General features: G+C 34.9%; 1 protein-coding gene across 10 annotated transcripts in view; it reads right to left on the reverse strand.

The window, feature by feature from the left end:
* Positions 1 to 3,913: 3,913 nt before the first annotated feature.
* Positions 3,914 to 26,382, reverse strand: part of MON2 (MON2 homolog, regulator of endosome-to-Golgi trafficking) — a 135,221-nt gene continuing 112,752 nt past the window's right edge. For 7 of the 10 annotated variants that reach the window (XM_055251068.2, XM_055251066.2, XM_055251067.2 and 4 more), the window contains 5 exons: positions 19,537 to 19,597; positions 17,621 to 17,744; positions 12,606 to 12,813; positions 9,912 to 9,994; positions 3,914 to 5,487 (listed from right to left, as the gene is read on the reverse strand). In XM_055251068.2, coding sequence (XP_055107043.1) covers positions 5,324 to 5,487; positions 9,912 to 9,994; positions 12,606 to 12,813; positions 17,621 to 17,744; positions 19,537 to 19,597 — 640 coding nt within the window. In that variant the 3' untranslated portion in view covers positions 3,914 to 5,323. Of the gene's footprint in view, positions 5,488 to 9,023; positions 9,212 to 9,911; positions 9,995 to 12,605; positions 12,814 to 17,620; positions 17,745 to 19,536; positions 19,598 to 21,085; positions 24,621 to 26,382 lie in introns of those variants that run through there. The other 3 variants (XM_055251069.2, XM_063621237.1, XM_063621238.1) reach the window with 3 other exon arrangements.

Genomic DNA, 26,382 nt, shown 5'->3' on the forward strand with positions numbered 1-26,382 from the left:
CCAATAAATATTAACATGGGATAAATCTAGAAGTTTAAACATCTGCCTCAAAAAAAGAAATATCTCCCTCACCCCCCAAAATCATGAAAATCCAAAACCCTAATTTAAAAATTTTTTTTGAACTACAGACAGGATCTTGCTGTGTTGTCTAGGCTAGTCTCAAACTCCTGGCCTCAAGTGATACTCCCACCTTGGCTTCCCAAAGTGCTGGGATTACAGGTGTGGGCCACCACGCCAGCCCAAACCCTCATTTAAACAGGTTTTAAATACTTTACTTTGACAAAAGATATATAATCTCTTTACCCACATAACAGAAAAGACATGATTGTTCCAAATTTAGGTGCTGAATCCATCATATTTATAGCAATCCCATTTTGTGAGCATCTTGGCTGCTGAATCCCGTGTATTCATAAAGACAGTAGGAGTTATAGTCACAAATTTTTTTTTTATTTTTAGTTTTTTATGGCACTTCCAGTTTTGGGAACATATTACTTTAACTTGTTCAGCTATTTCAAAATGGCACGGGAACTTTACCTTGGCAAAAATGCAACAGTGGCCAAAGTGGAAAGTATTTCTAGAATCTCATTTAATAGAAAGGCAATGAGCAGTGGTTCTACCACTAACAGCTCCACTTCTTATGAACAAGGAATAGGCACAATTTGAGAAAGAGCTGAAAGAGAAGAGGCAGAGAGTGAAAGAGGAATTAAAAGAGAAAAATCAGGGGAAAGTATGAGAAAGATGGTAACATAAACATAAAATTTAACAAGGAAAAAAACATAAAAGAGAGAAGGGGGAGGGAAGAAAGTGATGTCCAAGAAAAAGGAAGAAAAATGGTCAAAGATCTCTCTTATGATACAGTAATAAATTTATCAAACAAGTTGAATTACCCTAATGTCATTACAAAATCAACTCCACACTCAAATTATGCATTTTTTCCTCTAAAGAATTAGTAACTCATTGATCATCATCTCTGTTTAAAAATAAGGAAACCGCTTTGAAAACTCAACATGCCTAGAGTTAAATAAGAGGTAGAGTCTCTGTCCATCATTGCCTCAGAATTAGTCGAGATGACCAAGAATATTCATATAGAACTTGCCACATGTTGTTTTAAATAGCCAACAACGTTAAGAGCATTAGAAAGTATTGGATTTGTACGACATTTAACCTCCTCTGAAATGGTCTGTATATAAATCAAGATACAAAGACATTATCTCTCTTTCTGAATCTATAAACACTTTTCATTCAAATGAAAGCACTATTCTACTTTCCAGAGATACAAAAACTTTAATTCAAGTGATCATGAAGTATTAAAGACTTTTCCCACTTTATATAAATTGGTAAAATACTATGTGGCATGAACTCCCATTCTTCTCATGAATGATAATTTTTTAAAATAAAAATTCGCTCTAATAATGTAGATAAATACAACCCAGGAACACTAAGCATAGTAAAATGTAATACTTTATACAAGATTAGCTTATCTGCCAAAATGCCAAACCTAAGTGGAAATCTAAGGAACGTACCTGGCTGCTGGCAATGCTTTCAGAGATCATTTTTGTCTACGTTTGTGGTAGTTTTCTCTGAAAAACTGTAATCCACAATATCCTGAGCCTGCACACTAACCTGTTCCAAGGGTGGCCCCGTTAGGAACTCCTGTAAGTGTTCTGCCTTGGCTAGGCAGACTTCACCTACAGCAGTCTCTTGAAAACTTGGTTGCCCATCTGAATTATTCTGTATTTGGGGAGAAAATATTAGTCATTATAAAATAACTACACTGCCCTTCATTGACACAAATGTAATAATGACCACCTCATTAATAGAGAATATACTTTTGAGTTGTTTTCTAACACTGTTCCATAACTTATGCTAATTCATCCTTAACTGTTTCTTAACTGATCCTTTGGCCCAATGGTTACCTGGGACTGGTGGTACCAAATTGTGACAATAAAACAAAATGCTCTTTAAAATTATACTGAGAAAGGACAAATAATCTAGTTGGTACCGGCCTGCTGTAGAAATAATTTAACTGAATATTATTCTCCAGAATAAAATATCTACACTAAATTGTTCATCTCCTTCTTCTGATGATACATACAAATTTAAGGAATATAGGAAGAGTTGAATCGATAACCATACATGGAAAAAACAAGAAACAAGAGAGATGTTAGCTGTTAAGTGAATAAAATTAAAAATGAAAGCAAGTGAAAAGTGGTTCTCTCTAAGCCAGACTTTTATGCCTTTTGTTTGTTTTGGAACCTAAAAGGCTCCTAATAAATAAATGTTACAAATGTATACAATAAAATTAACAAAACCTTAACACTAGTTATAAAGAAATACTAAAGACATTACAAAATGATGTATTTTTTTTCCCTTGGCAGTGGTAGCATCATAGGAAACTAAGAAGTAATCTATGCAAGTTAATGATTAGTTTATTTCCTTTATAATGGACAAAATGGCCAGAAAAAGACTTTATTAATCATACAATTGGTGGCATATGCCTGTTGTCCAGCAATATGAATAAAACAGGCACTGGCAGTGACAACAAGTGACGATGTGAGGCTCAAAACTCATGGTATTGGCTGGGCGCAGTGGCTCACGCTTGTAATGTCAGCACTTTGGGAGGCCAAGGCGGGCAGATCACCTGAGGTCAGGAGTTCAAGACTAGAGTGGCCAAAATGGTGAAACCCCATCTCTACTAAAAATATAAAAAAATTAGCCTGCCATGGTGGCATGTCTGTAATCCCAGCTACTTGGAAGTCTGAAGCAGGAAATTGCTTGAACCCAGGAGGCGGAGGTTGCAGTGAGCCAAGATCGTGCCACTGCACTGCAGCCTGGGTGACTGAGCAAGACTCCGTCTCAAAAGAAAAAAAAAAAACAAAACTCATAGTATTTCTAGTAAGTATCACAAAGAACATTTTTACTACTGCTTAAAGGGCTGGTTATAGACTCAATTGTGCCATAAAATGATCTTATCTTTGAGAGCTTCCTTTTTGAATCTCCTGGCATCTAATAATCTCACACACCCCATTTCTTCTGATCACTGGAGAACCCAATTCATACTAACAAGACAAGGGCAACGTGTTCCATACCAGCAATCAGAATATTTTAGAAAATGCAACCTAGAGGAATGCTTGACTCAGGGAATGAATTACTGTAGTGACTCTTGGAGGGTGACAGGAAATATTCTGGAGGAAAAGCCTGTCCAATTATACTAACGAGGGGGCCACCCACTTGCTTCACACTAAGACTGGCATTTATTACCTTATTATATGATATTAACACATTCACTATGTTTATGTTTTGAACTGTAGGGCATGGTCCTAATAAAGCAAGCTTCGGTTCATATAAATGTATATTGCATACACCTGACTCATATTTAACTATTTAATTATCCTAATTGCAACTGATCTGTTATGTCTCAAGAATAGACCATCTTCCTTTGAATAAATGCATGGCAATATTTTTAACATGTTACTGAATCGGTACACTACCCTTGGATTATTCTGTTTCAATGCTTTATCAGTGATTATGTGGATTTTTCTAATCCTCAATTTAACATACCCAAATATAGAAAATAAGTACATAGCTTGATTTTTTACAACTTTAAGGAAAATGCTGAAAGCAGAACTTATGAAATGCCATATTTTACCTTAATTTTAGGTGAAATAATAAAATAGAAATTCAGTAATTCATGTAAATAAAAAATATCCCCTCAAAGACCTTACTACATTTTACAGATAATAGTGCAAATTAAATAATTATACAATTATAATAGCCTCAAAACTGTATCTCAATCATGACTCAATTACAGTATCTTTTTGCAGTTTTATGATTATTCTGGAGAAGCTGAAATTTATAAATTCTATTAAGATCAAAGAACTTCCAATACACTAAAATAATACCGAGACCATTATGATTTCTTATGAATAATCATTGTTTTAAACATCTTTGTGTCTTCACATAAATTATGAAAATTTAACTCAGAAGAAAAATACTATAATCCATAATCCATTAAATAAAAAATACAGTGAGCTAGGTCAAAGTCAGTATTTTAAGAAATAATTAAGGTATTGTACTCAAGAGCACTTTTCTTTTTCACTAGAATAGGAAAGTGAGACATAATTAGCATTTTACTCCATGACAGCAAGTTCACTGCACTTCTAAATGCTTGACTATCTCCAAAAATACTTTTCATTGTTTTATTATACACACATATTTTATACTTGTGAGTTAACATAGGTATTTTTCTTGAGAAGACATTACAAAATGAAGCACTGATATGAACAAAACCTCACAGGCAAGATTTTAGAAAATCTGAAATCATCTTGCCTGGGTCATAATTCAAAGACAGTGACAAATGTTGTTAGGGGAAACAAAATCAGTAGAAATATAAAATATGAAAAGTCTTTAAAATCCAGACAGCAAATAGAAAAAACAGACAGACTTCAGTGAAAGCTTGGAGAGCTGTTTAAAGAAATGAGGTATGATGAAGTCATAGTGCTACAATATGTATCAATGTATTAAGAACCTATATTTCAAAGTTGCAAAATCAGCAAATCATAAACTATTTGCTGCTGTGTTCACATGACCTTACTGGTCAGATGTTTAATGGTCACTAATAATACATTTAAAATAAGCATGAAGCTAACTGCATGATCATATGGTGAGCTTATCCGCCACATAAGAAGGCAAATTATAAGTAAAAACGTAAGCAAACAATTTTGTATTAATAATAAATAGAGCTTTAAGCATTTAACATTATCAATACTTTTAAAATTTAAATAAATGCAACTATTTTATATGGAACTGTACCATTTATTATACACACAAGTATATCAGTTCCCTTTGTTAACAAAGGCTGGTTTTACATAATATGGAATGTTACAGTACCATCTTGCATAAAATTCTAGTACAATTTTGTACTTGAGAAAGGGTGCAAAAACACCAGCCTAATAAATCTGACTGAATTGAAATATCTCTTCTTTCTTTTTAAAAAGTACATCATTAACACACACACCACAAACTGTACATAAGCTCACTTTAAATCACCAATTGGAGATATGGTAGCATGTATACTGTAGTGTTAATTATCCCTCCCATTAGTTTAATTTATTAAAGCCTTACACTGCTGTTCATTCAGGAGCCTTTGTTGATGTGCAAGCCTGTAATATGAATTACTGAACTCAGGTAAGTAGAATTTAAAGGAGGCCAACAACAGCTGCCAAGAATTATTTGCAGTAAGAAATGTCCTGCTCACAGAAGACTCAGTTATGAGCAAACATTTTTTAGAATATCTTCCTTCTTTCAAATATATTGTAGCCGGTCAAGATTCTCCATTTTGAACTCTGGATGCTGGTGGTTGCATGAAATCCTTAAAAGGAACTAGTGCCTCTTTAAGTGCAGAACAGACTTCTGAAGAAGAGCAGGTGATGCATTCTACTAAAGTTGGGTATAAGGCAATTACTTGTGCCCAGGTATTTCCATCAACTGTAATGCAAAAGTATAAAACCTCAAAAGGGTGGAATTACATAGCAGAGATTATTCAATTAACATGAACACAATCCTTTAAACTGAATGTAAAGAAAAAACTCTGAAATATGAAGATTCTACAAGCTTGTATCTTTTTATCTTTTTAATTTTTCAAAGATTTCCTGCTATATTTTAATAAGGTATGGGAAAAAACATATGCTCAGTGTGCAGTCATCAGTAACAATAAATTTGATAAAGTACATTTTAAATGGTATTTCAATTTGTGAAGGCTCTGAAAGCTAACAAAGCAATTCAGAATAATCCAAACCTTTGTCATTTTTAATGTAATTGCGAGAGGATGTAGTGTACATTTCAAGAATTAGAAAATAACTTTTTCAGTTGTCTGATAAAAGTAGAAATCTTTTGAAATACAAAATATGTTTAATGATTTTCCCAGTAATATCCTTGATATTACTTTTAATTACAAACTGTCACAAACAGATCCATTCTTATCTTGTACTGTTTGCTAATCTTTAATGTATATCATTAGATGTAGACTTGAGTGGGGAGGAACCATGTCTGCCTTCTTCACCACTATCATGAACAAATAGTACAGCTAAATGCTATTGCTACTGAAAGGGCAAAAGTGTTATATCCCAATTAGTTATATTTTCCTATAAGTATTGTGCATAATGTTGGGCACCCAATATGCAAGATTTTTTTTAGACTTTTAGATATTTTTAAAATTTTGTGAAACAAGTCTCAAATCTAAGAGGCATTATAGTATTAAAGAAAAATAAATACTGTGTGTAGAGAGCTTTGATTCTGTTTTTCACTACAATTTACTGGGTGTCAATTGCCTAAAATTCTTTCTGAAATAAGGCAATGATGGGTGTCCTTGGTCAAGTCATTTAATTTCTCTTTATCTTACTTCTTCCACTGTAAAATAAAGAAATGTGTTTCTCAAACTAGTGTTCTTCAATTTACTTCTTAGGCAAAAGCTCATGATAAAGTAGTTTGGCAGATATTTCATATCTCTCACCTGTTGGAGACTAATTCTTCATATCAATTTATTAAGGGCTTGTAGTAAAAGAACAAATTTAACTTTAACCCAGTGTTCCCTTAATTATGGATTTTTTTTCCATCCAATATCTACTGATATCACACATCATCAATGTTCATGCCTTAGTACATATCTTGGAAAAATGCTATACTGTTAATTTAACCTCTTTTCCCAAACAGGGGCTTCCTCAGGGTGGGTGTGATAAGAAGAAATGAGGAATAGGGCTGATGGGTATTGCTGAGGGTGAGGAGTCAGGCTGGAGCTGTTCTGCTTTTCTCTGTTTTAATATGTTGAGAATTCACATCACATTTCATTTGTAAAAAGAATTTTGCTGCTTAACAGAATACAAAAGTCAAAAAGCCACTGTCTAAGAAGTTTTAAAAATTCTGCTTCAGTTGTCTCCTGTGAAACTTTAATCATTTAACAAAAGATTAGATAGATTGAAACCTGTCTAGGTTGTCCCAGATGGAGAGTCAATTGACCAAATTAACCCTCAGTTTATTACGGTAAAACACAAAATATGTTAAGATGACATCTTAAACTCAAAGAAAGCAACTCAAATTTCTTAAATTAAAATATGTTTTAGGCTGGCGTGGTGGCTCACACCTATAATCCCAGCACTTTGGGAGGCCAAGGCGGGCGGATCACCTGAGGTCAGGCCTGGCCAACATGGTGAAACCCCGTCTCTACTAAAAATACAAAAATTAGCCAGATGCGGTGGTCCCAGCTACTCAGGAGGCTGAGGCTGGAGAATCGTTTAAACCTGGGAGGCGGAGGTTTCAGTGAGCTGAGATAGCGCCACTGCACTCCAGCCTGGGCAACAGAACAAGACTCTGTCTAAATATTCATTTTTGTACAAAATTCATTGTGTACAACTATTCATTTGTGTACAAAACCAGGATGGGGGAGTATTAGAATATGTACTTTGTATTTAGGTAATAAACTTCTGGAGGGATCCACAAACTAATAAAAATGGTTGTCTGTGGTAAAGTAAGAACTGGGCAGATAGAGAATAAGGAAAAGATCATATTAAAACTTTTCCCTGTATATCATTTTACAGTTTTGGATTTTTGGACCATGTATATGTATACTACCTCTTTAAAATTTTAAATAAAGATCAAGTAAAATGATGAAAACAAAATCTTGGCTGGGGGGCAGTGGTTCATGCCTGCAATCCCAGCACTTTCGGAGGCCAAGGTGGGCAGACTGCTTGAGCTCAGGAGTATGAGACCAGCCTGGCCAACATGGCAAGACCCTGTCTCTACTGAAAATACAAAACAATTAGCAGAGTGTGGTGGCACGTGTCTGCAGTCCCAGCTCCTTCGGAGGCTAAGACGGGAGGATCGCTTGAGCCCAGGAGATCAACGCCGCAGTAAGTGCAGATCACACCACTGCACACCAGCCTGGGCAAGAGAGCGAGAACCTGTCTCAAAAAAGATAAAAAACAAAAAATCTCCCCAAACAAAAATAAGTCTAAGAAATGCATCTTCTCTTACTAAAAAGCCCCCAAACAAATAATGAAGTCATTCTTTTTCTTAATAAAGCTTACCACAGCTTTCTAAAATGTTATATCATCTTATATGTTTACATTCAATTTAAATTTTCACTTCATAGATCCAGAGACATAATTCAAACTCCATTAAACAATTTTTTAACATTCATTTAGTTAGATCATCTATTACTACACTGCCTTATACATATAACCTATTGGCTTTGTAAAAAAGAGTTACTGAGTTTTTGCTTCCTTTTCTCTCTTTATACACATTCTGGCTCTTTTTTTTTTTTTTTTTAAAGAAGGGGTCTGACTACATTGTCCAGGATGGTCTCAGACTCCTAGGCTCAAGCAATCCTCCCACCTCAGGCTCCCAAAGTGTTGGGATTACAGGTGTGAGCCACTGTGCCAGCCCAGAACACTTTTTTAAGAAAACCCAGATCTGAACTCTAATGGGATAAATTCAGGACAGTGCCCCAGGCTTTTTCTTAGAAATTCCATCCATCCCTTTGGGTTGAACAAATACAAGTGTACTGCCTCTTAAGATTTGGTATAATACCCTTTCTAGGCCAAAGTACCAATGGGTGAATTTTAACAAAAGAAAAATACGTATTTACTCCACTTATATAATAGTTGACAGGAATAAATATCCTACAACTCATTCATTAGTAATCTACTGGGAATCTACTTTTTTCTTGGATATTAAAAGTAATGCTCCTTAAGGTGCCAATCTGCCACAAAATAAGAAGCTTGTGCCAGAATGTAAACCAACACACAGTTTTCTTCTTTACCAATGTCTTCTTGTATAAAAAAATGTCAGCTGAACCAAGCAGTGTGTTTAGTGACACATCTGATTTATATTCTGATGCCAGCTCACTATCTTGTCCCAGACCAGTAACAAAACTGTTGAAGCCAATCAATGGCTGGTCCAACAAACCATACTTTGAAAAGCAGTGTTGTAGAGGATTCAAAATAGAACAAAACATGGTCTGAAAAGCCCCTCAAAAATCTTAACAATGTAAAGGGAGATGAGTCATGTACATGCATAATTGTAATACAAATAGAGTGCCACCAGACAAGTACACATAAAAACGCTTTGCATTCAATGAAAAGACAAATTATTTACCTTTAAGAGATTAAAAACAAGGTTTAAAAGTAGGGTGTTATTCCAAATAGATCGATACAAGCTGGATAATGGAATAAACAAAAGGTTGGAAAAATTTGGGAAGATTGAGAATTTTAGTTTAGTGGAGAGTAGGGGAAATGAAATCTACAGTGGGAAATAAAGTCTGACTAGAATGGAGTCAGACTGCAGTATTCTTTGCAATTTGGTAGGAAACGGTAAATGAAAAATTTTTTTTGCTTTGAGAGGATGAGGAAATAAATGATCAAAGCCTTACTATAGAAAAATCATTTCCAGCTATCATGTAAAGAATGGACTGGACAGGAATGAACAACAGAAAGGGCAAACAAATGAGAAAGAATGGTAAAAATGATTCAAAGTTATTTACACAGTTTGTATCTATAAAGTAAATCAGTACGAATAGAAGATAAAGCCCTTTTCCACCTGTCCCCAAATAAGTCAATTATCTTCTACATTAAAAATATATGAAATATGGACTGTTCTTGCAATAACCTGACTTCAGAACAATACAGTAAAAAAAAAAAAGTCAGGTAGACTGCTTCATAAAAAATGAAAACATCACAAATTAATTTTACTTAATTGACATCCTAATGGACTTGATGCTTTGTTGTCATGAGAACTGGAGAAAAGAAGTCTAATGACTGTTATGGTCCTATAATTCAGTTAAATTAACAGACAAAAGTCCATCACAAATAGAACATAAATGTTACGAATTTAGAATAACTGAGTTTCTAAGCACTTACCATTCTCAGGCTGAGTTTTCTTAAGTGAATCAATGAGAGTACTGACTGCTTTTAAAACAAATATAATTTCTGTTACTTGTTGCCTAAAAAAGAGATAGGAAATCATTTCCATTAAGATTTTAAAATTGCCAGGTATGTTTGTTTTTTAAACTAAGTTTGTACAAATAGATGAACTTTTGAAAAATACTGAACACAATACAATGCAAGGTTAATGTTAGTTTTAAATTCATATAAAAGTAAAAATCATTGTATTTGTATGTACTTCAGTGTGCAAATCAAATTTGTAGTCATTCTTGCCATGATTTATCAATTAATAAAGGGGTGGGGCAATCTACTCCTGAAAAATTAAATTTATTTGTAAGATATTTCACATAACTACTTAAAATTAAAACGTTTTATTTTTATTTATTGATTTTTTGAGACAGGGTCTTGCTCTGTCACTTAGACTGGAGTGCAATGGTGAGATCACAGCTCACTGTAGCCTTGACTTGGGCTCAAGTGATCCTCCCACTTAGCCACCCGAGTAGCTGGGACTACAGGTACATGCCACTTTGTCTGGCTAATTTTTTTTTTTTTTTTTTTTTTTTTTAAGTAGAAACAAGGTCTTGCTATGCTGCCCATGCTGGTCTCGAACTCCTGGGCTCAAGTGATCCCCCTGCCAAGTGATCCTCCTGCCTCAGCCTCCTAAAGTGCTGGGATTACAGGCATGAGCCACTGTGCCCTGCCCTTAAAACATTTTATAATATATGCTTTTAAAACTTCTCTGCAAGTTTTGTTTTTTTTTTTAAACTAATTAGTACTGAAAGAGATTTGCCAAAGCTTAAATGGAAACAGACTACTATTACCACATGGCATGTATTTTACCATGCTGTTGAAAGTATATTCAAAATTACAGTGGTACTTATTTAACTTTCTAATACTACAAACAAGAAACATTCTGGAAATCAATCCTAAGGTAGCACTATTTGGAGACATTAGCAATGAAGAATGAACTTGGAGTAAAGGGTCAACAAGAGTAGCTTGATTCCCTTCTTTCTCCTCATAGAAACAAAGCTCTTCTGGTCTCTGGTCCGCCCTCATCCCTCCCCATTCCTGGTGTGCCCCATTCCTGGTGTGCCCCATTCCTGGTGTGCATCTCTGTTATTCTACAGATAAGACTTTCTAATACCATGTCAGGGTACTATTTCAAGACTCCCTATTGTAAGCATTGAAGTATTTTATTGTGTTGCAATGTAGCTTTTTAGAAAACAATTAAATGATACTGCAACAAACACAGAATGATACAATGTAACTTCATAGGACAATTACAAACAAGGCTCAATTTAAAGGTAGTAGTTAAAAAGTAAAGACTTAGAAGGTTAAAAAATAAAGTGAAAGTTTTCTTCTGAAATCAAATAATATTTTATAATATATAAATATGTTCTAACAATATTCCACTCAAAACAACCTTTTACCACATTTCCAAGTATACTTCAGAAATCAATTTTCAATCATGCCTATAACCAAATTACTAACATCTGTCTTTGGAGTGTTTTTGTGTATAAATTTGAGTATAAGGAGTTATAATTTAAGTTCTAGAAATTCAAAATACACTGGATCCTAAAAGAAGAAATACAAATAGCTAATATGCATTGGTAATTAAAAAATGAAAGCAAAGTACCACATGACTATTTTTCATTCATCAAATTAGAAAAAGATAAATGATAAACTGGCAAATAATTTAAAAATGCTAAAAATTGAGGAAAGGGACATTCACACATTCCTGGGAGAATGTAAATTGGTATAAATCTCTGTTGGGAAATTTGGTTAATGCATATCGAAAGCTATAAAATGTCTGTGTCTTTTGACAGGTCAATTCCAACTTCAGAAATTTATTATAAGTAAATTAAAATGTGCACAAAGATTTAACGCTGGTGATCTGCCTCTCCAATCCTACCTTATGAGATGGGAACAATGATTTTTGTCTTTCCTGACTTTGGTAACTTTGTTTTCCCATGTTATTTTCTGTTTGCTTCATTAGTTATGCCTTAAACTCTAATTTCCACATTAAAAAAGTAAATTTGCAACCTAACCCTAATTTATGACTGTATCCTTTGTTGAATTCTGGTCTGTACTCCAACTCTGATTAGCCTTGGCTGACCAGAAAAGCCTAGTGCCCCTTCCACTGACACAGGTTGAACAGATGAGAAATAAATCAGTTTAGGTCCATGGGCTTAATTAAGCAGATTGGATGAAAAGAAGACCTAAGATCAGGCTAGCTGACACAGAGAGAGACCTGCAAATGACTGTAAAACAAACTAGGATATTCCTAAAATATGATTTATGATTTTCACTTTAGAGAAATAATATCATGTGTTCACAGAGATCCACAAGTCCTTATCCAGAAATCTCTGGAAGAAGATATAATTTGGAATTCAGTTTATTTTTTTTTAATTCAAAAAGGTAATTTGGTACCTATGTATCATATGTTACATAACCTCCATGAGGGATCTAAAAAAGCACCCCATAACAAAACATGTTAATATATCTGCAGGAAAACCGGTGAATATTTACACCATATGGGATAAATAAGATTATAAACAACTTCAGCTTAGTTCAGATCACTTACAAAAACACTTGCTTTTCAGAGTTTTCCTTGTTATCAACAATTAGTACAACAATACATTTATTTCTTTAATAAAATGAAATATATACCTTGGAAGAGGGCATTTACCACTTAATCTTTCATCCTCTATATAGCGATGCAGTACATCCTGGGACCTCTTTAAAAGCACTGAGAGTGCCATTCGTGAGATGTAGCCTTCTTGAGGTGTTGTGACTTTATTACTGAAGGAAAACTGGAGTAATGTTTCAAAACACATTTTAGAAAATTCCTCTCTCAAACGAATATCAATCTCTGCTTCTGTAAAATTAACAAATTTTGATGGTTAATAAAAGTTAAATCAATGAGCTTTAATGATAACAATGCTTAGCAAACTAGGAATAGAGAGAAATTCCTCAATCTGGTGAAAGGCACCTAGAACAACCTATAGCTAATAGCATACATATAGTGAAATTGTGTTGTTTGTGTGTGTGTGTGTGTAGAGAGAAACAAATTCTCCCTCACAAGATCAAAAACAAGGCAAGATCCTCATCACTTCTATTCAACATATTTGTTGATTTGGTCTTTCTATACCATAAAACAGCACTATAAAATATACTTTACAATAGTTTTTCATGTGGTCAAACTTGCAGTAATCTCTTTTTCTCTCTTTTTCCCTCTCCTAGCAACTTCTTTCCTGGAACGTGACCTCTGCTCCAGTCCGGCAGTTGCTCTGTAGACACACTGTTCTGCTATATCCTGAAACTAGTCTTTGCCGTCACCCTGGAAATTGTTTCCATTCTCTCTTGAGTTAGATCCCACTTCCAAGATCTCCTTTTTTTTTTTTTTTGAGACGGAGTCTCATTTGTTGCCCAGGCAGGAGTGCAGTGGTGTAATCTCAGCTCACCGCAACCTCTGCCTCCTGGGTTCAAGCAATTCTTCTGCCTCAGCCTCCTGAATAGCTGGGACTACAGGCACGTGCCACTACACCCAGCTAATTTTTTGTATTTTTAGTAGAGACGGTGTTTCACTGTGTTAGCCAGGATGGTCTCGATCTCCTGACCTCGTGATCCGCCCGCCTTGGCCTCCCAAATTGCTGGGATTACAGGCGTGAGCCATGGCACCCAGCCTCATGCCTTATTTTTCCTTGGTTTACTACTTTGCTTTTACAGAGCATATTTTGAAGTAGCTTCCTAAGAAACAATCAATGAGAAGTAAACTTTTGAGAGCATGAACCTCCGAAATGTCATATATTATGGTACTCAAAAATGTACCCTGCAGCATCAGCATTACCAGAGAACTTGTTAGAAACGTAAATTCACATGCCGCCCAGTCTTACTGAATCAGAAATTCAGTGGGTACAACTCAGCAACTGCTTGTCCTCTAGTTGATTATTATGCATGCTGAAATTGGAGAATTACTGCTTTACACTCATACTTGGCCAACAGTATGAGTTTTAACATGGAGCTTCCATGTTAAAAGTCCTTTCCATTTACAACTCTAAAACCACTGCTTCAATGTCTTTTAGAATCCAATACTGCCTCTGAGAATTCCACTGTCCGTTTTTTTTTTTGAGACAGTCTTCATTCTGTCGCCCAGGCTGGAGTACAGTGGCGTGATCTCAGCTTACTGCAACCTCCGCCTCCCAGGTTCAAGTGAGCCTCCCACCTCAGACTCCCAAGTAGCTGGGATTACAGGCATGCACTACTACACCCAGCTAATTTTTGTATTTTTTTTTTTTTTAGTAGAGACAGGGTTTCACTGTGTTGACCAGGATAGTCTCGAACTCTTGACTTCAAGTGATCCACCCGTCTCAGCCTCCCAAAGTGCTGGGATTACAGGCACGAGCCACTGTGCCTGGCCTCCAATGTCTTTTATACTGTACTTTTTTTTCTTCTTTCTGAAATCTTTTAGGGTCTTCTCTGTATCCCAGGTATTCTGATATTTCATAATGACATGCCTGATTGTGGGTCTTTTTTCTTTCACTGTTTTTGATACTGACTATTTTTAATCTGGAAGTTTTGTTCTTCAGTTCTTCAGTTTATTTCTTTGATAATTCCTTCTCCTAGATTTTCTTTGTTCTCTGTCAGATGTTAGGCTCCCTGGATTCATTTTACTTCTCCTTTCAACCTTTCACTGAACTTGTCATCACATCTTTAGTTTCTATGAGTTCTTTCTTGCCTTGTTTTTTTGTTTTTGAGATAGAGTCTCTAGTCTGTCACCCAGGCTGGAGTGCAGTGGCGTGATCACAGCTCATTGCAGCCTTGTTCTCCTGGGCTCAAGTGATCCTCCCACCTCAGCCTCCCAAGTAGCTGGGACTACAGTCATGAACTACCTTGCCCAGCTAATATTTGTATTTTTTGTAGAGATGGGGTTTTGCCATCTTGCCCAGGCTTGTCTCAAACTCCTGGGCTCAAGTGATCCTCCTGCCTCGGCCTCCTGAATGCTGGGAATACAGGCCTGAGCCACCGTGCCCAGCCTTCTTTCTTTTTCTACTGCTCCTTTTACATAGCATTTTTTAAATTGTTTCAATGGTATAGTCTTTTATCTCTTTGATCATCCTAACTGGTTTTATGTTTTCAGTGACTCTGCATTTTATCTGTTTCCTTCCAATTTCTTTTACTCCCTCTTCATTTGTTTTGGTCTTTCTCTTTTGTGTTAGAGAATTTCCTCAAATGTCTGTGAGCTCTGACTATCAGATCATACTTAAAAGCAAAAGGCCAACCATCACTGGAACCTCTGTTTACAGGTTGGCCTTGTTTAAGCAAAGAACAGTTTTGTATGTATATGTTTAAAGAAAACTCCAAGTTTTTTTTTTAAATGAAAACTATAAACTTTATTTTTCAACATAAGCTCAATCAAGTTCAAGACACTTTTGTAAGCGATGATACCAGCCATTTAGTTTATCCGTAAAAAACTGAGGTCCTGGGAATTTAACTATGTCAATGCTGTCTTTTTTACATTATTGACTGAAGAAAAAGGCTGTCCTTCAACGGTATTTTAAGATCCAAAACAAAAAGAAAACAAAAAGGAGCCAAATTACAACTGTAAAGTGGATGCCTAATGATTTCCCATTGAAACTCTTACAAAATAGCCCTTGTCTGATGAGAGGAATGAGCAGGAGCATTGTTGTGGTGGTGAAGGACTCTCACATGAAGCTTCCCAGGTGTTGGAAAACTCCAAGTTAATGCTGAGAAGACATGTGTCATTTGGCAAAGTCACTGAAAGAATGTCCATGCACCTTTCTTGTCTTGGTAAATTTAATACTATACATAGCAAGATATATTATCAGAAAACTGCCAGTAAAAGTATACTTGGTAACTCAATAGCCCTTATTTAACTTTGAACATTTATACTACTAATTGTGAATATTGTTCTTAATGTGTATTTTATTAAAAATTAAATATTTTCACATACTCTTAATAATAAAAAGTTGGCTACGTTAAGATAAGCGGGCTTTAAAATTTTCCCCAAGATTCTCACGTTTGCTAAACCCGCACTTCACCAGGCCAGTTTTAAAAACTGTTTGTTTCGGCTAGAAAAAAGAACTAGTATGTGAAGTGAGCGGTATGAGAGACATCTAGTGGTCAAACTGTACACATAAATGCTCTTTAAAATGCTCAGCACAAAATAGGGGAAGCTGGTTAAGGCTCTAGTAATTTCTGAGGATTAAGGATCTGCATGGCACAAATTTACAGTTTCTTTTTTCTTTTTGAGACAGTCTCGCTCTGTCGCCCAGGCTGGAGCGCAGTACTGTGATCCCGGCTCACCGCAACCTCCGCTTCCCGGATTCAAGCAGTTTTCCTGCCTCAGCCTCCTGTGTAGCTGGGATAACAGACACATGCCATCACACCTGGCTAATTTTTGTATTTTTAGTGGAGACAGGGTTTCACCGTGTTGGCCAGCTGGTCTTGAACTCCTGACCTTAAGTGATCTGCCCATGTCAGCCTCCCAAAGTGTAGTTTTTAAATCATATATACATATATATGAGACAAGAGTCTTGCTCTGTTGCCCAGAGTGCACTCTAAAATGCAGTGGTACAATCATAACTCTGTCACCTCGGCCTCCTGGGCTCAAGCCATCCCACTTCAGCCACCCAAGTATCTAGGACTACAGGCATGTGTCACCATGCCCAGCTAATTTTAAATCTTTTGTAGAGACAGAGGCAGTCTCACTATGCTGCCCAGGCTGGTCTCAAACTCCTGGCCTCAAGCGATCCTCCCACTGTGGGATCCCACCTAGCGATCCCAGAATGCTAGGATTATGGGCATGAATCACTGCACCTGGCTGATACCACAATTTAAGACTTGAGCTCAGGTTTAGAAAAAGAGAATAACAAACAGTAATTGATATATGAGTTCCCAGTTAAGACAGCATGATATAATGAAAAGAAGCATGTAGTTCTTTTTAAGCATGAATTTGGCCTCTAGCCCTAAGATTGTGAGCAATTTTTTTTCAACCTTTCTAAATCAATTTTCTTTCCTGTAATATGGTCGTACGTATCCTCACAGAAATGTTGTGAGAAATGGTATAACATTCTAGCATAGTATCTTGTACATAGTTGGCACTGAGTAAATGTTAATTCCCTTAAAAAATGTTGAGGCGTCTTATTTTTTTAAATGAACTCTGTAATTTATAGTCCTGAGAAGATGGTATTAATATCTCCATTTTAAAGATTACAAAACTGAGACTCAAAAGTTAATTGACTGCTAAGTGGCAGAATATACATTCATATTTTTATATTCCTTTCCAATCCATGACTTCACAAAACTGGTAACTTGTGTCAGCCTGCCGTGACACCCATGGATTCCATAAAGTGCTTTGCAATTTAATTCTTCACAGTTTGCAATTATGATATTTAAAAAATTTAGTTCAGTGTTTCTGATATTTGATCAGAAACACAGTATTTCACAGAATAGAAACATGGAATAAAAACATTCTATTCCACAGAATAGTCATGTCATAACATTTCTCCTCATAAAGCTTAGTTCTATGTTACAATCCTAAAAATCACCTTACCATTCTCCAGTTTACATTACCAAAATCATAGGATTAAACATTTCTACTGAGAGTTTCTTCAAAAGTACTTCAATACTTTTTAATACTTAAAAAAATTAAAATAACATACCTGTAAATGAAGATGACTGAGAATGTATTGAGCCCTTGTTAAGCATTGTCATTATTTGACCAACAAATTCCTTAGGAATAAAATTGGCATAAGGTAGTATCTCATTGCTGATAAGCTGAACTACCTAAAACGAAAGGGGCAAATGCAAATGTATTGTTTTCTTTGAAAGAGACTGACTAAAATAATTTCTAGAGTAAAATTTAAATTTTACTTTAAATGAAAATCAGTTAAAGAACTCTCCTTTAAAGAAGTACGCAAACATTTTAATGTTAACATACAGGATGACTACTAATCTGTTTCTCTCATCTGTCCTAGTAACTTTAATACAAAATAGCCAGTACTATAACTGTTTACTATGCCAACCATTTGGACAAATGTTGATCTTCAGCATAACTGCAAATAGGGCTCTAGAGAAAAATAGCATATGAAATTTACCCATGTTAGAATTAAAATATTCAAAATAGGATTAAGATTTAAATCACTTTTTATAACCAAAAACTATCAGCTGTAAGAGAAATTAAAGTTATATTCATTTTGTCAAATAGTTTATCTCTAACATGTAGTATGTTATTTTGCCCTTTAAAATCCACAGGAGCTTTAACACAGTAATGGCACAAAAGGCAATATTTTGTTTCCATATGATAATGCCTATGCATTTTAAATGTATATTTTATTTATTTATTTATTCTGAAATGGAGTCTTGCTCTGTCACCCAGGCTGGAGTGCAGTGGCGTGATCTCGGCTCACTGCAAGCTCCGCCTCCTGGGCTCACGCCATTCTCCTGCCTCAGCCTCCCAAGTAGCTGGGACTACAGGGGCCTACCACCACACCTGGCTAATTTTTTTTTGTATTTTTTCTTTTTAGTACAGACGGGGTTTCACCATGTTAACCAGGATGGTCTCGATCTCCTGACCTCATGATCCGCCTGCCTCCAATTCCCAAAGTGCTGAGATTACAGGTGTGAGCCACCACGCCCGGCCAAATGTATATTTTAAAGTAATGCAATTGATTTTATTTACTTAAAAGTTCCTCTATCCCACTTAAAGGAAAAAAACCTCCAAAACCCTACCATAAACAAAAAAATCCACAACCACAGAACTGCTTATTTAAATTTCATTTATAATCCTCAAAATATATTTCTTATTTTTTTACTTATTTTTTTTACTTTTTTTTTTTTAGAGACAGGGTCTTGCTCTGTTGCCCAGGCTGAAGCACAGTGGTACAGTTGTAGCTCACTGCAGCCTCCAACTCCTGAGCTCAAGTGATCCTCTCACTTCAGGCTCCGGAGTAACTAAGACTACAGGTGTGAACCACCATGCCCAATTAACTTAAAAAACTTTTTTTTTTTTGTAGAGATGGTGTCTTGCTATATTGCCTAGGCTGGTCTCAAACTCCTGGTCTCAAGCAATCCTCCTGCCTCAGCCTCTCAAAGCACTAGGATTACAAGTATGAGTCACAGTTCCCAGCCTCAAAATATATTCTTTAAAAAACACTGTTTGCTTTAAGAATTCCACAGGCTGTATATATAGCTGATTACAAATTGAAAAATTCAAGCAACTTACTGATTAATTTGAACCAGAAACATCTGTTATGTCAAACTGCAGAGTAAGCTCTCAAATATATGCCTCCTGACTGATGGATTTATTTCATTGAATAAACTCTTTTTAAACTTATTAAATGAACAAAACTAAGTATTGGGACAATATGCACAAAGCACAAGACTGTAACAAATCTAAGGAAGTCACTTTTAAAATGCCAGTCCTTTAAACATCAACGTTTAACCTGTAAGAGTTTTAATGCTTTCAGTTTCAATCTTAACCTACTACTTTATTCTTTCAGCAACTGTATAGTTCAAACATTTTTACTATTTGGTTTCAAAAATGGTCACAGGAAAACATTTTAAATAGCCTCCTTACCTCGACATCAATATTTTCATTTCTTTGAAACTCTTGAATAGAGAGATTATCTGGAGGTATGCTAAAAAAAAAAAAAAAACACTTGATTTTTAAAGATAAAATATTCCCTGCAAATACAAACAAAATAGACAAACAGTATTCAAATGTCAAAAAATTATGTCTTCCAACCCAGGTTGGGGCATTATTATTTATTTAAAAGAGTAATATTGTAAATTAAAGTCATTAGTTTAAATGACTAAGCTAATTACAAACATGATACTCTTAACTACAAAAACACTAGGTCCATCTTGAACTAAATAAAATCTGTAGAACTAAACTTCTTTCAATATTATGAATGAAAAAACAACGAAAGGTAAAGCTACCATCTGCAGCAGAGCAAAAGTTACCATTGTGGTGTTACCTGAATTCACTTATATTGGTGGTTATTTAAGACAGCCTTAGTTCAGCTGCTGAATTATTCACTCAGAGACAGTCCATTAATCATTAATTTGTAATAAATACAATGGATTAAAGATCTTTACAATAAAGAAGGAAAATCTGTAAAGGAGAAGACTGATGCAGATTTTCTAAAGCAGAAAATTGTTTCAACAAGAACAAAGAAAATCAATAGTTCTGAGAACCAAGGTGGATTCCAAACTTTGTGGCTCATAAGAGTGAACAGTAAAATAGACATAGTTAAAAAACAGCAAGATACTATTTAAAAACAGTTGAGAATAGGATAGTAATAACTGTTAGAATAATGACAGCTAAAAAGTTAAGATAGCCACAGTACTATGAGCTTTATTTGTATTAATCTCCCATAGCAATTCCATGTAGTAATTATTATATAATCAACAGAAGAGGGAACTGAAACTTAGAATGCCTACTAATATGCCCGAGAACACACTTTAAGTAAATGATGAGGCCACAATCTAAACCTAGATTTATCTGATATTTGAGCCTACATTATTCTTTTTTATGTTGTAGATGTAAAAATAGTATTAGAACATTTAGGTTTAATATACACTTCTGTATATTAATATACAATTTTGTATATAGGAATATATGGGCATCAGACTGTGGTTTCATTGATTTGGACATTTTCCATTCAACAAATATCTACTGAGTACCAACTACTTTGCATGAGGTATTATATTCTTGGGTGTTCAAGATCTAGCTGTGAACAACACAGACTCAGTCCATTTCTCATGGAACTTAGATTCTGGTGTCCAAGTCCTAAGCTAACTATAAATTGGTAGTAGGAAACAGAGGAAAAAAACTGAAAGAAATTTACCCAAACCTGAACCAATCAGAGGAATTTCACAATCGCTGCCATCAAAGCAGCTTTACAGACTATATCTATATCTCTAGAGACAAAAGTTGTGTTTAATTTTAATTTATAACCAAGGAAGGTAAGGGTTTAGTAATATTAAAAGATTTGTGATGATGGTGGAGGTAACTAAGGATGAGTTGATTATCAACAAAAAATGAAGAGGCAAAAATAATAAAATAATATTATTAGTGTGTATATTTCCATATTATTAGTGTTTATAGAAATATACACACTAACAATATTAATACTTTCAGTGTGTATACTGTGTGCTAAGGTGTATTAGTGTGTTTATTTCAACACATTAATGATATTAATACTATTTGGATCATATATCAGAAACCCTGAACTAGATTTTTAAAATATCATATGATGAGGGAAGAGAGTAGCATACAAAACTAAAAACTGGACAACTAATAGTTATTTAATTTCTAACTAGCAAACATATCAAAAACATCGACTGAGCTTTTAAAAATGCTGATTAACAGAATTTACCTATAAATTATAAGGGTCAATGGTCAATACTGCAGGTTACAAATAAGCCATGTAAGATCTTAAATCCCTTAAATTTGAAAACTACAGTAATCTTTAAAAATTTACTTTCATGAATCTTTATTTAAAATAAAAAAGAGCCTTCAAACTGATAAAGTGTTATTTGTATTTTGTCAGTTCTCTCTGTATGACATATTAAAATTTTTGTTGCAATATAATCTGCATATTATAAAACTCACCCTTTTAAAATATACAATTTAGTGTTCCTTAGTATATTCATAAAGTTGTACAACCATCACCATTTCTAATTCCAGAACATTTTGGTCACCCGCCCCCCACCCGGAAAAAATCTGTACCCATTAGCAGTCACTCTCCCTCATCTCCCTTCCCCCCAACTCCTGGGAACCATAAATCTACTCTGTCTCTATGGATTTGTTACTCTGGATATATCCCATAAACAAGATCATACAATATATAGCCTTTTGTGTCTGGTTTCTTCCACTTAGCATTATGTTGTAAATGTTCATCCATGTTTGAGCATGCATTAGCACTTCATTCTTTTGTATGGCTGAATAATGTTCCACTGTATGAATATATTACATTCAATTTGTCTATACGTCAGTTGATAAACATTTGGGTTATTTTCACTTTTTTGCTACTATGAATAACACTGCTATGAACATTAGTGTACAAGTTTTTGTGTGAACATGTGTTTTCAATTCTTTTGCACAGTACTTTGTGATTTTTAATGTAAGGTCCACAGATTGTATAACTTCGCACTCACCCATTGTGTCTCCTTTATAAATACCATGTTTTGGTACTCAAAGTTGGCTAAAGTGAAACTATTAGAAAATAGATTTCAAGTGTCTACCAAATTGCAGTCCTTGCGTTTTTCAACGTTGTCTTTTTCTTTCTCTTAAACTGTTTACTTATAGCCCTCAATGACATGCAAAGGCTTTCTTTTCTGCTAGTTGATTTTATTTGTATTTTCTGTGTTATTGTATTCCCTTGCCAAAGCATCTTGCAGATCAAAAAGGTTGAGGAATATTACAGACAGAGATATGTTTATTCTTAAAGTCTTAGAGTATGTATTAATTAGGTTAAAGGATTTATAAAGGTACCAGTATAAAAAATAATCAAGTATTAGTCTTATTTAAATTCGTTAAATCTTGCTATTCTAAGCAACTTTCCAAAACAATCTTCCTACTGTTCAAATACTACTGATAAACTTCAGCTATAGAACACAGTACATACGTGGCATTAAGTAAAGTTTAAAATCTAAGTTTATGACCTCCAAAGTTATCAATTATTTAGAAAACAAAAACAAAGAGAAAACCTGTTATGAAACTGTGAAAATGTGCACGGTTTTTAAGTTCTCTTAACACTGCACTTTTAGTATCAACTGACCAATAAAAGCTTTCAATTTGAGCCTTAAAGTATTTTTGAACTATGAAACAAAAACTAAACTGGCTTTATCCAATATAAGCTGTAAGTTAAAAAGACTGATTAAACATTCATGGACTTTTACAATTACTCCAACAAATAACTTTTCATCTTTCTTTGTTGAGACAGGGTCTCACTCTGTTGTCCAGGCTGGAGTGCAGTGGCATAGTCACAGCTCACTGCAATCTCAACCTCCTGGGCTCAAGCGATCATCCCACCTCAGCATCCCAAGTAGCTGGGACTACAGGCACATGCCACCACATCTGGCTAATTTTTAAATTTTTTTGTAGAGGCGGAGTCTCACTATGTTGCCCAGGCTGGTCTTGAACTCCTGGGCCCAAGCAATCCTCCCAACTTGGCCTCACAAAATGCTGGGATTACATACTCCGGTTGGCCTTCTTTTTGTCTTTCAAATAAAGCAAATAATGCCTAGTGATGGGAAAGGACCAGCTCACGATCAATAGAAAGTAGACAGCAAGTCAGGACCGGGTCACAGGTCTCCTGACTCTCAATCTAGGGTGTTCATCAACTACTCCATGGAGTAGAAAGCTTAAATCTGTAACTAGAATAACCATAACTTAGAATACTGATTCTGTGTTACTTGGGAGCCGAATTTAGAAGCTTTATTATTTTTTAGCCATTAAAAATAACTCCAAGCCTGGGCAACATGGCAAAATCCCATCTCTACAAAAAAATACAAAAATTAGCTGGGTGTGGTGGTGCACGCCTATAGTCCGAGCTACAAGGGAGGCTGAGGTGGGAGAATCACTTGAGGCCAGGAGCTCAAGGCTGCAGTGAGCCATGAACATGCGACTTCACTCCAGCCTGGGTGACAGAGCGAGACACTGTCTCAAGAAAAACAAAAACAAACAAACAAAACCCTCCAAATTTAGAGCTAAATTTCCAAGTCTCAGTCATTTAGAGTTTTGGCCTTTAGAATTTTGGTTTAAAATAATAGTTGTTTCATGGGAATTAATATGGATAATGTCACCTTTTCTAAAAGAAAGAAAAAACATTAATGACAATAATAGTGGAAACAAGCATTTTAAAGTACTTACATGCCAGGTACTATTCTAAGCATTCACTCATTTTAAGTGATTTAATCCTCACAATAACCCTATAAGTTAGGGAGCATTATTATTGACATTTAACAGATAAGGAAAAATGAGTCACTGAAAGGTTTAATAACTTGTCTAAAAAGTAGTACAAAGTAGTACTACTGGGATTTGAATCCAGGTAGTGTGGTTGCCAAGCCAATGCTCTTATCCACTATGCTGGCTGCTTCTTAAGTAATGTATTTTCCAACACACCAAACATATTCAAACCTTTAAGGTAAGTAGAGCCATAATCAGGCAAAATATTTTAAATGAAATTATACTACAACTGCATTGATACAAAATTATGTAAAATACTATTATTTGGCCTTTGGTTCCAGTGTCCACTTTTCCATACTAAAAAACTCTTCAGAAAACGGGATTTAATAAAATAAAAATAAAGTCTAGAAAGTGAAGAATAATTTAATAAGAAATTCAAGAATGAGGAAGATGGCAGAAAAACTCTCAAGAAAAACAAAAACAAGCAAACAAAAACCTCCAAATTTAGAGCTAAAATTTTAAATGAAATTATACCACAACTGCATTGATACAAAATTATATAAAATATTATTATTTTACATAGAAAAACTTTATTTTTATAGACAGGATCTTGCTGTGTTGCTCAGGCTGGATTTGAACTCCTGGGCTTCAGCAATCCTCCCACCTCAGCCTCTCAAAGTAGCTGGGATTACAGATGTGTCACCACACCTTGCTAGGGAAAGCAATACTTAAAGATGTTTTACTCACTGCAAAAAAAAAAAAAAAAAAAAAAAAGCTGATCTGAAAGCTTATTCAATTTGTTAATGGGGCATTAAGCATATATAGACAATTAGAAAACAAAAGGAAAAATTTAAATTTCTCAACCTATGTGCTTGATACAAATTAACAGTGACTCAGGCTCTTATGTCTATGAAGGAACTCAAATTTTCAGTTATTTTAAAGATGAAAACATTATTTGTTTGAATATAGTGTTTATGAGTGCCTATAATTTTTCCTTCAGAAACAGAGTATGCTTACATTGGTATCAATAACATTTGTAGAAGTGAAAAATATATAAAATACAAAACAAAGTCTGACCACTTCCAAGACAGAAATTAGGATCACCTATTATTATTTTAAATTCTGAAATATAAGACAAACTTTTACAGGGGAAATGCAAGTTAATCTGCTGCACCCTAGAAATTTTCTTTACTGAATAACTAAACCATATTAGAATAGTAAAGAAAATTTTTTTCAGTTAATTCATTCTGTTGTGGACTCAATCATTATCCATATGCCAATATAGTTTTTTTCTTCAAGTACATCAAATCCATAATTTAAGTGGCTTCAAACTAATAATGTTAAATGGTTATTTAGCAGTACACGGTATCATTCTACAATATCAAAAAATGATTGATGGATACAAACATTTAAAAAATTGGCCAGGCACAGTGGCTCATGCCTGTAATCCCAGCACTTTGTGAAGCCGAAGTGGGAGGATCACTTGAGCCCAGGAGTTAGTTCAAGACACCTAGGCAACACAGTGAGACCCTCCATCTCTACAAAAAATTTTAAAATTAGCCAGGTGTGGTGGTGTGCACTTGTGGTCCCAGCTACTCAGGAGGCTGAGGTGACAGGATTGCTTGAGCCTGGGAGGTCAAGGCTGCAGTGAGCTGTGATCACACCGCTGCACTTGGGTCTGGGCAACAGAGCAGGCTCTGTCTCAGAAAAGAATTTCACCAATGTAACACAAAGGATAATTACTTGTGCTAGAAGGATTAAGCACTGCCTGGCTACTACAGCTATTACAGACAAGTCCACATTTAGCAAAAGGGCACGCTTTAGACCTGTCCTGCCCAACACAACTTTCTGTGATGATGGAAATGTCCAATAATCTGCTCTACCCAGTGTGGCAGCTGCTAGTCACCCGTGGCAATGAGTACTTAAAACATGCCTAGAGAGACTGAAGAAAATTTTAATTTTATTTAAAGTTTGGTTTTAATTAGTCATTTGTAACTAGCAATTGCTACTGTACTGAATAGCACAGCTCTATATGGACCTCAGCAAATTCTTCATTCAAAAAATGTAGTCTGTGTTCCAGTCATCCTACAGTAAGTAGTTCAGTGAGGGGTCAAAATAGCATCCTAAATACAAGCTTTAAATTAGATACCATACAATGAAAATTGTTAATCTTTGACAAATCTAAACATCTTAAAGAGCTGATCATTATATTGCCACTCATTCTATTTATTCTGGTAATACACTGATTTTCCAACATTGTTTTTCTCTTGTAATGCCCAATAGGCATCAAATTAAAAAATGAATCTTCTTAGTTTTATTAGGTTAAAATTCTTAAATATGATGCATTTGTATTGTTTTATATATAATATTCCTGTCTTATAAGCAAAAATACAAAAAGCAAAAATCTCCATTGTTCATGGATAATGTACCCAATGGATAAATGGCTAATCCAGGTGTGTTTTTAATACAATCTAGCAACCTTTATAATCAATTACTTTGTTAATGAAT

The sequence above is a fragment of the Symphalangus syndactylus genome, chromosome 17 (genome assembly GCF_028878055.3).
Source record: "Symphalangus syndactylus isolate Jambi chromosome 17, NHGRI_mSymSyn1-v2.1_pri, whole genome shotgun sequence".
Classification (NCBI taxonomy): domain Eukaryota; kingdom Metazoa; phylum Chordata; class Mammalia; order Primates; family Hylobatidae; genus Symphalangus; species Symphalangus syndactylus.